This window comes from Lipophrys pholis, assembly GCF_963383615.2.
Source record: "Lipophrys pholis genome assembly, chromosome: 1".
NCBI classification, from domain to species: Eukaryota; Metazoa; Chordata; class Actinopteri; order Blenniiformes; family Blenniidae; genus Lipophrys; species Lipophrys pholis.
In genome coordinates, this window is record NC_137635.1 from 448,758 (window position 1) to 461,686 (window position 12,929).

A 12,929-nucleotide genomic window follows, 5' to 3' on the forward strand; every position below is an offset into this window, starting at 1 on the left:
CTGCTGTGTGTTTGAGTAGTTCAGACTGAAGGATTCTGCTGGAGTTCCAGGAAACCTGCGGTTCTAGTTCCTGAGGAATAAACGCTGCAGAACCTCAACTCATTGGAGTCTGAATCGTAATCGCTGCTCCAGATCTCTACCGAGAAGGTTCCCTTTAGTGTCTCCTGATCAGCGTCAACACGTGGGAGGAGCTTCTAGAAACGACCACCGTAGGACTGATGTGTCCAACCTGTTTTCATTCCCTCCGTGTCTCCGGTGGCGGCTGCTGGCGTCTCGGCTAATTCCTTTAGCTTCCTGACTCTGGAGTGGAATCCGAAAACCCAACGAGTTCCGGAGCTGCAGGAGCATTAATGGCCACTGACTTCAGCTTACCGCAGCTTAATATCTCCTGCAGAACACTTGAGTGTGAGCTGATCTGTGGTTGCTCGCTATACGGCGGCCAGCGATACGGTTGGACACACCGGAGGGAAGCTGCTCCTGCAAAACAAACTTCCTGCTGCTGATATCTTGAAACGTGACGGTGGAACCGAGACCAGAGCCGCAGCGGTCAGACAGGAAACAGTACAAACCTTTAAATTGGTTCAAAACCAAGAATCAAGGAGAGAAAACACTGAATCGGCTTCTACCTGAAGCAAACAGCAGGTCGGGGGGGGGGGGGGGGGGGGCGAGCAGACCGAGACAACAGGAAGTGACATCGGAGCAGATCAGTGTCACAGGAAACCGTCAGACTGAAGCAGATCAGTGAAACACTGAAGCCTCGTGATAGTTAAAGGAAGTTAAGGAGCAGAAGTTCAGCTGGTTGGAAGCTGTTTTACATTTTTACCTCCATCAGTAGAACTGAGCGGCGACATCGTTCATGTTTCTACCATGAAGCTTCATTCTGCTCTGCTTCAGAGCTTCTTGTTGTTTAGTGTTTCAGTGTTTCAGTGTTTCAGTGTTTCAGTGTTTCTGTGTTTCAGTGTTTCTGTGTTTCATTGTTTCAGTGTTTCAGTGTTTCAGTGTTTTCTGTGTTTCAGTGTTTCTGTGTTTCAGTGTTTTCTGTGTTTCTGTGTTTCAGTGTTTCAGTGTTTCAGTGTTTCAGTGTTTCTGTGTTTCAGTGTTTCAGTGTTTGTGTGTTTCAGTGTTTCAGTGTTTCAGTGTTTCAGTGTTTCTGTGTTTCTGTGTTTCAGTGTTTCAGTGTTTCTGTGTTTCAGTGTTTCTGTGTTTCAGTGTTTCAGTGTTTCTGTGTTTCAGTGTTTTCTGTGTTTCTGTGTTTCAGTGTTTGTGTGTTTCAGTGTTTCAGTGTTTCAGTGTTTCTGTGTTTCTGTGTTTCAGTGTTTCTGTGTTTTCTGTGTTTCTGTGTTTCAGTGTTTCAGTGTTTCTGTGTTTCAGTGTTTCAGTGTTTTCTGTGTTTCAGGGTTTCAGTGTTTCTGTGTTTCAGTGTTTTCTGTGTTTCTGTGTTTCAGTGTTTCAGTGTTTCTGTGTTTCAGTGTTTCAGTGTTTTCTGTGTTTCAGTGTTTCAGTGTTTCAGTGTTTTCTGTGTTTCAGTGTTTTCTGTGTTTCTGTGTTTCAGTGTTTCAGTGTTTCTGTGTTTCAGTGTTTCAGTGTTTTCTGTGTTTCAGTGTTTCAGTGTTTTCTGTGTTTCAGTGTTTTCTGTGTTTCTGTGTTTCAGTGTTTCAGTGTTTCTGTGTTTCAGTGTTTCAGTGTTTTCTGTGTTTCAGTGTTTCAGTGTTTTCTGTGTTTCAGTGTTTCAGTGTTTTCTGTGTTTCAGTGTTTTCTGTGTTTCAGTGTTTCAGTGTTTTCTGTGTTTCAGTGTTTCAGTGTTTTCTGTGTTTCAGTGTTTTCTGTGTTTCAGGGTTTCAGTGTTTCAGTGTTTCAGTGTTTCTGTGTTTCAGTGTTTCAGTGTTTCAGTGTTTTCTGTGTTTCAGTGTTTTCTGTGTTTCTGTGTTTCAGTGTTTCAGTGTTTCAGTGTTTCAGGTTTCAGTGTTTTCTGTAGCACTCCTGGTTTCAGTCCTCAACACATCAACCATCAACCATTGTTCCACTGACAGCTGTTGTGTTTCATTGTTCCTCAGGGTGAAGCGATGGCGCGCCCCCCAGGAGTTCTCCTCCTTCTTCTGGTGGCGACTTGGTGTTTTCTGCCCGGGGGGGTCGGGGGGGGGAAGGTCCTGGTGTTCCCGGTTGATGGGAGTCACTGGGTCAACATGAACCTGCTGATCCAGCGGCTGCATGCCGGAGGCCACCAGGTGACCGTCGTCCGCACGGCGACCAGCTGGTACATCAAGGAGGAGGCGCCACATTACCGCTCCATCACCGTCACCCTACCGGAGGCCCTCATGATCGAGAACGAGGACTACTTTCTGACCTTCCTGGAGAAGATGCTGCTGATCCAGAAGGAAGGAACCTCTCTCATGGGTTTTGTGAACTTCTACTGGGAACTGCTCGGGTCCCTTTCAGAGATCCACCGGCAGGCCAGTCAGCTGGTGGTGGAAATGTTTGAGAACAAGCCGTTGATGCAGAGCATCCGGGACGCTCGGTTCGATGTGGTTCTCCTGGATCCTGGTCTGCCCAGCGGAGTTCTGATGGCTCATGAACTGAAGCTACCAACAGTTTTTAACGTGAAATGGATCACCAGCGGGGAGGCTCACTTTGTCATCGCGCCGTCTCCTCCGTCTTACGTTCCAACCTCTGGATACGCCGCATCTGACAAAATGACCTTCCTGCAGAGAATCCAGAACATACTCTTCTACGCCTTCAACACCTGGATCGACAAGGCCATCGTGTGCCCTCACTACGACCGGCTGGTGGAGCGCTACTTCGGTCCCGATGTCAACTTCTACCACCTCCTTCAGGGAGCCGACATGTGGCTCATGAGGATGGACTTCGTCTTTGAGTTCCCGAGGCCGACCATGCCGAACGTCGTTTACATCGGTGGGTTTCAATGTAAGCCGTCTCAGCCCTTATCGGCGGAGCTGGAAGACTTCGTCCAGAGTTCAGGAGACCACGGCTTCATCCTCATGTCTCTTGGGACATTGGTCAAAGGTCTGCCCAAAGAAATCACTTCGGAAATCGCTGCTGCCTTTGCTCAACTTCCTCAGAAGATCATCTGGAGACATGCCGGAGAACGCCCCGACAATATAGGGAACAACACGCTTCTGCTGAAGTGGATGCCCCAGAACGACCTGCTGGGTCACCCCAAGATCAAAGCCTTCGTTGCCCACGGAGGCACCAACGGGATCTACGAGTCCATTTACCACGGCGTGCCGATCGTAGGAGTTCCTCTCATCTTTGACCAGTTCGAGAACCTTTTGCGAATGGAGGTGCGAGGAACCGCCAAGGTGGTGGACGTGACCCAAACCACCCGGCGGAGCTTCCTGGAAGCGCTACGAGAGGTTCTTCATGACCCGTCCTACCGGAACAACATGAGGCGGCTGTCTTTGCTGCACCGGGACAAACCCACACATCCACTGGACTCTGCCGTGTTCTGGACCGAGTTCGTTATGAGACACAAAGGAGCTGCACACTTACGCACCGAGTCCTTTAAGATGTCCTGGTATGCGTACTACTCCCTGGATGTGCTCTGCTTCTTGTTGGTGGTACTGGTCCTCCTGACGGCCCTGCTGGTCGGATCCATACGACTCCTGTGGCTCCGAATGTGCAGAAGGAAGAAACCCAAGCAGGAGTGACGCCGAGCAGGAAATGGACGACTTGTTTTAACGGCCACGATGTTCCAGTCCCTCCTTCTTTGGTTGTTTCAGGTCACATTCACATGAAATACCTTCTTCACCGTCCTGCCGGGACTTTACCAAGACATGGGGCCTCGTGATGAGGCTGCTTCACTGCTGCCGGTCCCTTGGTGGTCGGGCTCCGCCGCACTATTAGAACCTGAACGTGAGCTTGGTGGCGACCTCTAGTGGTCACTGTCATCGTCTACAAAACAAGGTAACGAGGCGTTCAGGGGACCTGAGTGAAGAAGGAGCAGGAAGTCCACGTCGCCCCCCCCCCCCCCCCCCCCCCCCCCCCCCCTCCAGGACTTGGACTTCAATAAAAGTTAACTTTGTGTTTAATGTTCGGTTTCCATCAAAGTGATTTAGTTCCTAAAGACAAAAGAAGAGCTGCTCTGGAATTGAACCGTTAATCCCTCGACTGAAACATTTGCTGAATGAAGATATAATCTAAAGCTCCAGATTCTTCAGTCCTCCCAGTCTGTTGGGACGTTCCTCTAAAACATTCTTATTACTGCACATTTAACTTTTGTCTTCAAATACAATTTTTCTCTTTTCAGCCAAAATAAATACATTTTTATTTCCTCAACAGAAAAATAGAAGATGAATTAATCTTCTAAAAGTTCAGGTCCAGTTTTGCTGACGGCCCAGCGGGGGCGCTCCCGTCCAACACTCGTCTCAGCTGAAGTAAAACCACAAAGAGAGCTGCTGGTCCAACTGCTGATCTGGAACGCCCCAGAGTCACGCTGGGCTTTATTCTGAGTTAATCCCACATCCTGTTACAACACCACCGATTGTGTCTTAATCCCACAAAGTCCTGAGACACGTTTACTGGATTTGTTCTGTTTTTCCACCAAATCAGCTTCAGTAGGAAACACGTGAGAAGTTCCAGCTTCTCTCGCTGCTGCTCAGAGGTTCTGAAGCTCTCAGGAGATCCTGGGTTCTGTAGGAACTGAATCGGTTCCATCATTCCTGTTCAAGTGTTTTCATTTCCTGTCGCTCGGCTGATCAGAGAATAAAATCTAACAAACTGACAATCAGCTGCTCGTTTCTCCTCAAATCAAACTTGGACCAATGTTCTGCTGCATGTCGGGTTTTATTACTGGAAGATTAAAGACTTTATGAAAACATGAAGGAAGGAAAAACTTTTTCATCTAATAGAAGCAGAACAGAAGACATGATGCCTCTAGTGGAGGAAAGGAGTATTGCAGCATTCTTGTAAAGAGACCAGGTCTGGGGATTCGATCAGGACTTCAGGGACCTGATCGGGTCTTGGTGGACCTGATTTGGTCTTGGTAGACCTGATCGGGTCTTGGTGGACCTGATTTGGTCTTGGTGGACCTGATCGGGTCTTCAGGCACCTGATGGGCTCAGACGGAAAGAGGATACAGACTCTGAACTCTGAAGCCGAGGGTCCAGCAGGAAGTCCAGTCGGAAGTCCAGTAGGAAGTCCAGCAGGAGGTCCAGTAGGAAGTCCAGCAGGAAGTACAGTAGGAAGTCCAGCAGGAAGTCCAACAGGAAGTCCAGCAGGAAGTCTAGTAGGAAGTCCAGCAGGAAGTCTAGTAGGAAGTCCAGCAGGAAGTCCAGCAGGAAGTCCAGCAGGAAGTCCAACAGGAAGTCCAGCAGGAAGTCCAGCAGGAAGTCCAACAGGAAGTCCAGCAGGAAGTCCAGCAGGAAGTCCAACAGGAAGTCCAACAGGAAGTCCATCTGAAGGTCAGTCGTCGTCCCTTTCAGACAGTTTTAAAAGAACATCTGGATCAATTCTTTGGGACTTTAGTTGAGGATGTTTGGTTTTTCTCAGATTCTCCCGACGTGAAGCGTCAAAGTTTTTCTTTCGTTGTGGTTTTAACTCCGATCAGGTTTTTGTGAGTCTCTAATCCTTTCCTGTCTGTCGTGAGAATGTTTCTTTCTTTGGGATCTTAGAGAGCCGTGTCCCCCGATCTGAAGTGTCCCCCTATCTGAAGTGTCCCCTATCTGAAGTGTCCCCCGATCTGAAGTGTCCCCTATCTGAAGTGTCCCCCGATCTGAAGTGTCCCCCGATCTGAAGTGTCCCCCTATCGGAAGTGCCCCCTATCTGTAGTGTCCCCTATCTGAAGTGTCCCCCTATCTGAAGTGTCCCCTATCTGAAGTGTCCCCTATCTGAAGTGTCCCCTATCTGTAGTGTCCCCCGATCTGAAGTGTCCCCTATCTGTAGTGTCCCCCGATCTGAAGTGTCCCCTATCTGAAGTGTCCCCTATCTGAAGTGTCCCCCGATCTGAAGTGTCCCCTATCTGTAGTGTCCCCCGATCTGAAGTGTCCCCCTATCTGAAGTGTCCCCTATCTGAAGTGTCCCCTATCTGAAGTGTCCCCTATCTGTAGTGTCCCCTATCTGAAGTGTCCCCTATCTGTAGACTCCTATCTGAAGTGTCCCCCTATCTGAAGTGTCCCCTATCTGAAGTGTCCCCTATCTGAAGTGTCCCCTATCTGAAGTGTCCCCCGATCTGAAGTCATGATTACATCTGATTGTTTCGTGTCTCATTGAGTTAATTTAAGTGTTTTTCAGGTGAAATCAGCGTTTTTTCTCACGGCGTCTCATCAGTTTGCGTCTTTCTGAGAAGATGTGACTTGATTTGTTCTGCGTGTTTGAGGGTTTCCTTCCTCTCTGCTGAGCTCAGGAAGACCCTGTCCTCTGACCCTCCAGCCCCGTCCTCATGCTGCCCTTTGACCCCCGGTGGGTTCAGGCTGCAGCTTTACTCTTGCAGACCAGGATGGAGACGAGGACGGGGACGAGGCTGACGGGGAGCAGCGTCAGAGCGACCACCAGACCGTGTGGAGCGTCCTCCTGCTGTGGCGCCTCCTGCCTGCAGCTCTGGAAGTACAGCGAGTGGACGTGGGCGAAGATGTCCTGGACGTCGGCGTTTGGGAAGAAGCAGCCGACCAAATGAGTCAGCCTCTCCAGGCAGACGGTCAGATCGTTGTACGGTCTGAAACAGAGTGGCAGGATGCTCTATAATCTGAGGTTGGGGGGGGGAGATGCTCTATAATCTGGTGTTAGAGGAGGAAGACGCTCTATAATCTGGTGTTAGAGGAGGAAGGTGCTCTATAATCTGAGGTTAGGGGAGGATGGCGCTCTATAATCTGGTGTTGGAGGAGGATGCTCTATAATCTGAGGTTGGGGGAGGAAGATACTCTATAATCTGATGTTAGGGGAGGTAGATGCTCTATAATCTGGTGTTAGAGGAGGAAGATGCTCTATAATCTGGTGTTAGAGGAGGGAGATGCTCTATAGTCTGATGTTAGAGGAGGAAGCTGCTCTATAATCTGGTGTTAGAGGAGGAAGATGCTCTATAATCTGAGGTTAGAGGAGGAAGATGCTCTATAATCTGAGGTTAGGGGAAGAAGACACTCTATAATCTGATGTTAGGGGAGGTAGATGCTCTATAATCTGGTGTTAGAGGAGGAAGATGCTCTATAATCTGAGGTTAGGGGAGGACGGTGCTCTATAATCTGGTGTTAGAGGAGGAAGATGCTCTATAATCTGAGGTTGGGGAGGAAGACACTCTATAGTCTGATGTTAGGGGAGGTGGATGCTCTATAATCTGGTGTTAGAGGAGGAAGATGCTCTAGAAATGTGATGTTAGAGGAGGAAGATGCTCTATAATCTGGTGTTAGAGGAGGACGTTGTTTCCTCCAGTAAGCAGGAGTTTAATGAAATAGTGGCAGTGATGTCGACAGTAGAGGGGCAGCAGCTCTGCAACAGGAAGTAGCAGTGAGGTGTGTGACAGGGTGAATCCCTCTGATGAGGTGGGGACAGTCGTTACCTGAGGACGTTGTCCAGGACGCACCAGTCGTCTGCGCTCAGCGCCATCATCTCCTGGTGGAATCCTCCCTCGCAGTAGGCGTGGCTTAACTCCAGCAGCAGCTCCCGGTCACACTGCTGACCTGGAACCTGGTTCTCCTGGTCCTGGAAAGTCTCTGCAACGATCCACATGGAGGTCAGGAACGGGTTCTCCCGGTCCTGGTACTCGGTGTGTGTGTGTGTGTGTGTGTGTGTGTGTGTGTGTGTGTGTGTGTGTGTGTGTGTGTGTGTGTGTGTGTGTGTGTGTGCATGTGTGTGGGCGTGTGTGTGTGTGTGTGCGTGTGTGTTTTCTTCCAACTGGATGTCGTTGCATAAGAAAACCAGCAGAGGGCGCCTCAATGCTTTATGTCATCCACGGGAAAACCTGAGAATATTAAATATAAAGAATTTCTCCACATCTCGTCTTTATTTGCTTCTTTTATTTTCCCTGAGAGATTTTCTCTCTTTTTTGTTTTAATTTAAATCATTTTAATTTTCATAAGTAGTCAAACTGTTGGATTTAGTTCATAATGTAATTTTCAAGATCTTGAAAAACATTTTCTTTTTATTCAACCCCCCCCCCCCCCCCCCAAAGAAAAAATTGAAATTCAGTCATGATTCCTGGTCGCCGCCGAGAGAGCGTTCTGACCCGCCGCCATCTTGGCTGTGACATCACAGGAGTAACAGGCTCCAGCAGACAGACGAGTCTGATGAAGACTAATGAAGAAGAGTAAGACAGAGGGATGGAGGAGCGTTGGAGGTCAATGTACAGATTTGAGTCGTATCCCGACGATCAACAGAGTAACTCGTCACAGAACAGACGATCTGAAAACGAGACGCCAACAACGATGGTCAAGGCCACGTGATTGACTCCATATCAGTTACCGTGGAGACGACAGACCAAAGAGAGTAGATCTGATGGAATAGCACATTCATTTAATTAATCAATTTAAAACCTTTAATTTGTTAAAAAAAAAAGTCATTTAGTCTGCATGATATATGAACAATCTACTAGAGAATGTATGTGTAGACATACACATTCTATCACTGGTCTACTACAATATGTCTATGTAGATAGATTCTATTAGATCCTTCTGTGTTGACAATCTGAAAAACATTGTTTTTAAAAAAGCACCACAACAAAACGACAAAGCAGTCGAGAGGAAACATTCCTGACGTGACATCACTTCCTCTTTCCTCTCCAGGCTCCGCCCCCCAGAGAAGGTTTCCCTTTCAACCGTGCAAAATTCTAAAAAGGGTAAAAGTGTCAACATTCCAGGAATCTGAAGAAGTTATTTTTGATTTTATTGTTGATTTTATGGTCAAAATAATTAAATCAACACAGAATATGGAGTCAGAAGCTCTTTTAATGATCCTCATTGCACTTTGTTCTATTTAACAATGTTTTTAAACACCCTGACCACAACACCAACACCCTAACCCCTTGACCTTAACACCCTGACCCTAACACCCTGACACCCTGACACCCTGACACCCTGACACCCTAACACCCTAACACCCTGACACCCTAACACCCTGACACCCTGACACCCTGACACCCTGACACCCTAACACCCTGACACCCTGACACCCTGACACCCTGACACCCTGACACCCTGACACCCTGACACCCTGACACCCTAACACCCTGACACCCTAACACCCTAACACCCTGACACCCTGACACCCTGACACCCTGACACCCTAACACCCTGACACCCTGACACCTGACACCCTGACACCCTAACACCCTGACACCCTGACACCCTAACACCCTAACACCCTAACACCCTGACACCCTGACACCCTGACACCCTAACACCCTGACACCCTGACACCTGACACCCTGACACCTGACACCCTGACACCCTGACACCCTAACACCCTAACACCCTAACACCCTGACACCCTGACACCCTGACACCCTGACACCCTGACACCCTGACACCCTGACACCCTGACACGATAACACCCTGACACCCTGACACCCTGACACCCTGACACCCTAACACCCTGACACCCTGACACCCTGACACCCTGACACCCTGACACCCTGACACCTGACACCCTAACACCCTAACACCCTGACACCTGACACCCTGACACCTGACACCTGACACCCTGACACCTGACACCCTGACACCCTGACACCCTAACACCCTAACACCCTAACACCCTAACACTCTGACACCCTAACACCCTAACACCCTGACACCCTGACACCTGACACCCTGACACCCTGACACCCTGACACCCTGACACCCTGACACCTGACACCCTGACACCCTGACACCCTGACACCCTGACACCTGACACCCTAACACCCTGACACCCTAACACCCTGACACCCTGACACCCTGACACCCTGACACCCTAACACCCTGACACCCTGACACCCTAACACCCTGACACCCTGACACCCTGACACCCTGACACCCTGACACCCTAACACCCTGACACCCTGACACCCTAACACCCTGACACCCTGACACCCTAACACCCTGACACCCTGACACCCTGACACCCTAACACCCTGACACCCTGACACCCTAACACCCTGACACCCTAACACCCTGACACCCTAACACCCTGACACCCTAACACCCTGACACCCTAACACCCTGACACCCTAACACCCTGACACCCTGACACCCTGACACCCTAACACCCTGACACCCTGACACCCTAACACCCTGCTCCACCTCACAGTTCAGGTCGGAGCAGCAGCTGAATGGAACTCGTCTCTTTTCTGTCTTTATCTGGAGCAGAAGAAGAAATTTCTCCATCACCTTCGTCTTCTGTCACCAGGTCAAAGGTCGTGTTGCTCTGCAGCTCTTCTTCCACCAGAGTCCTCTCCTCTTCATCACGAGTCCTCTCCTCTTCATCACGAGTCCTCTCCTCTTCATCACGAGTCCTCTCGTCTTCAAACAGACTGAACGTCTGGTTGTCCGGTTTCCTCCAACCTGCAGACACATTCACACAACATTTAGTTTCTAAGATCCTCAAAGCTTAACGACCTAATATTTATTTATTTATTTATATATATATATATATATATATATATATATATATATATAGACCCTATATATATATATATATATATATATATATATATATATATATATATATATATATATATATATATATATATATATATATATATATATATATATATATATATATATGTCAATATATAAAACCTGTTCAAAATATTTCTAGACTTATTTTATATTTATGACTGAAGAAACAGAAACAACTAAATGTTTTTAATAAGAAATAAAAATCTGTTAAAACATTTAAAAATCATCCAAACACACAAAGTTCTAAAGATTTTAAAAACATGAAACGTGACACGTTTGTTTTTAAGTTATTGATTTCTAGTTATGCAGAATTAATCGTCTAGGATCAATAAAGTTTCTTCTCTGTTCTGTCGTGACGGTGAGTTTGAATAAATTCTCTTTAGTTCAGACGTAAAACGATTGATGAGGATTAAAGGAGATGAACTCACTGTGGTGATCGATCAGCTGATTGATCGTCTGATTGATCGTCTGATTGATCGTCTGATTGATCGTCTGATCGATCGTCTGATTGATCCTGAACTGTCCTGCTTCTTCTGCCCATGTGTCTCTCACCTGGACGTCACCTGAAGACCAACGAGAGACAAACACTGAGCATAAAACACACACACACACACACACACACACACACACACACACACACACACACACACACACACACACACACACACACACACACACACACACACACACACCGAGGAGGAGAGCAGGGACCAGCAGGTAGAGCATCATGGTGTCAGGACAACAGTCAGGACCTCCAAAGTCGATCTGGCACCGAGCAGCAGGGCGGAGGGTCTGGAAGTCCTGGGGGAGGTCCTGGAGGGTCTGGCAGTCCTGAAGGAGGTCCTGGAGGAGGTCCTGGAGGAGGTCCTGGAGGGTCCAGCCCTCTTTTGGCTCCAGGCTGCTTGATACTGAGGGGGGAGGAAGGTTTGTGAGAGAAGAAACAAGGTGGAGATAATCTCTAACTTCAGATTATAGAGCTTCTTCCTTCTCTAACATCCAGATTATAGAGCATATTCCTCCTCTGACTATAAATTCAAACATTGAATCCTAAACTGCAGTAAAACTGAACATGAACAGATGAAAACGATCCTCGGCTCCAGATTTACTCTCAGATTAACTGGATCCAGTCGACAGTGTTTTTCTTGGTAAGTGCAGCTTCCTCCTTCTCCCTCCTGCAGGAAACCCTGATAACACACACACACACACACACACACACACACACACACACACACACACACACACACACACACACACACACACACACACACACACACCGAGGACGAGAACAGGGACCAGCACGTCCGGCTGCAACGTTGAACAGGAAACTTTCAGGACCTTTAAATGACTCTTAATGGATTTCAACATCCTTTTGTGTGTGTGCGTGTGTGTGTGTGTGTGTGTGTGTGTGTGTGTGTGTGTGTGTGTGTGTGTGTGTGTGTGTGTGTGTGTGTGTGTGTGTGTGCATGTGTGTGTGTGTGTGTGTGTGTGTGTGTGTGTGTGTGTGTGTGTGTGTGTGTGTGTGTGTGTGTGCGTGTGTGTGTAAACAAGCCAATTGTTTCTTTTGGTTCCTGCAGATGATTTGACAAGTAGAGCAAAAAAAAATAAACTTCAAGTTTTCCCACACAAAACCCAAACATGGATGATATTTACCAAATATCCCATAAATGTAATATTTTCACTGATTATCTGTCATTTTATCTGATTAATCTAAATGATCTGATCGATTTAAGTTCAATCAATAAAATTTCATGTATAACAGTGATAAACTGTGTAAACTTGTTTCCGGTCCTGTGAACCTCCAACGGCTTGGAAATCATTTAAAATGTAAAAGTTTTAAAAGTATTTTACTCAATGTTTATGTTTAGTTGGTGTATTTATGTTTAGTGGGTTTATGTTTAGTAGATTTGTTTATGTTTAGTGGGTTTGTTTATGTTTAGTAGGTTTATGTTTAGTGTGTTTATGTTTAGTAGATTTATGTTTAGTGGGTTTGTTTATGTTTAGTGGGTTTGTTTATGTTTAGTAGATTTGTTTATGTTTAGTGGGTTTGTTTATGTTTAGTGTGTTTATGTTTAGTAGGTTTATGTTTAGTGGGTTTGTTTATGTTTAGTGGGTTTGTTTATGTTTAGTAGATTTGTTTATGTTTAGTGGGTTTGTTTATGTTTAGTGTGTTTATGTTTAGTAGGTTTATGTTTAGTAGGTTTATGTTTAGTGTGTTTATGTTTAGTGTGTTTATGTTTAGTGTGTTTATGTTTAGTGTGTTTATGTTTAGTGGGTTTATGTTTAGTGTGTTTATGTTTAGTGTGTTTATGTTTGGTGGGTTTATGTTTA

General features: G+C 46.9%; 2 protein-coding genes across 3 annotated transcripts in view; one reads left to right on the plus strand and one right to left on the minus strand.

Annotated features, from left to right (window-relative positions):
- The window catches only part of LOC308116896 (UDP-glucuronosyltransferase 2B13-like), a 6,186-nt gene extending 1,358 nt beyond the window's left edge, over positions 1 to 4,828 (plus strand). The window contains exon 2 of one of the 2 annotated variants that reach the window (XM_080475397.1): positions 2,055 to 4,828. In XM_080475397.1, the coding sequence (XP_080331523.1) occupies positions 2,064 to 3,665 (1,602 nt within the window). In that variant the 5' untranslated portion in view covers positions 2,055 to 2,063 and the 3' untranslated portion in view covers positions 3,666 to 4,828. The remainder of the gene's footprint in view (positions 1 to 2,054) is intronic. The other variant, XM_080475398.1, reaches the window with a different exon arrangement.
- On the minus strand, positions 4,784 to 11,931 carry LOC308116988 (uncharacterized protein). The gene is made up of 6 exons (XM_080475552.1): positions 11,708 to 11,931; positions 11,294 to 11,509; positions 11,030 to 11,164; positions 10,311 to 10,484; positions 7,505 to 7,658; positions 4,784 to 6,667 (listed from the first exon to the last, which is right to left on the minus strand). Exons 2-6 carry the CDS (start codon positions 11,328 to 11,330, stop codon positions 6,421 to 6,423), a joined length of 747 nt encoding a protein of 248 aa, XP_080331678.1. The 5' UTR covers positions 11,331 to 11,509; positions 11,708 to 11,931; the 3' UTR covers positions 4,784 to 6,420.
- Between the last annotated feature and the right edge of the window lie 998 nt (positions 11,932 to 12,929).

Excerpts from the sequence above, each read along its gene's own strand:
- LOC308116988 (XM_080475552.1), bottom strand. The coding sequence starts at position 11,330 with ATGATGCTCTACCTGCTGGTCCCTGCTCTCCTCCTCG. Across the intron at positions 10,485-11,029 it reads TCAGCTGATCGATCACCACA|GTTGGAGGAAACCGGACAAC; the intron begins GTGAGTTCATCT and ends ATGTGTCTGCAG. Across the intron at positions 7,659-10,310 it reads CCTGGTGACAGAAGACGAAG|AGACTTTCCAGGACCAGGAG; the intron begins GTGATGGAGAAA and ends GGATCGTTGCAG.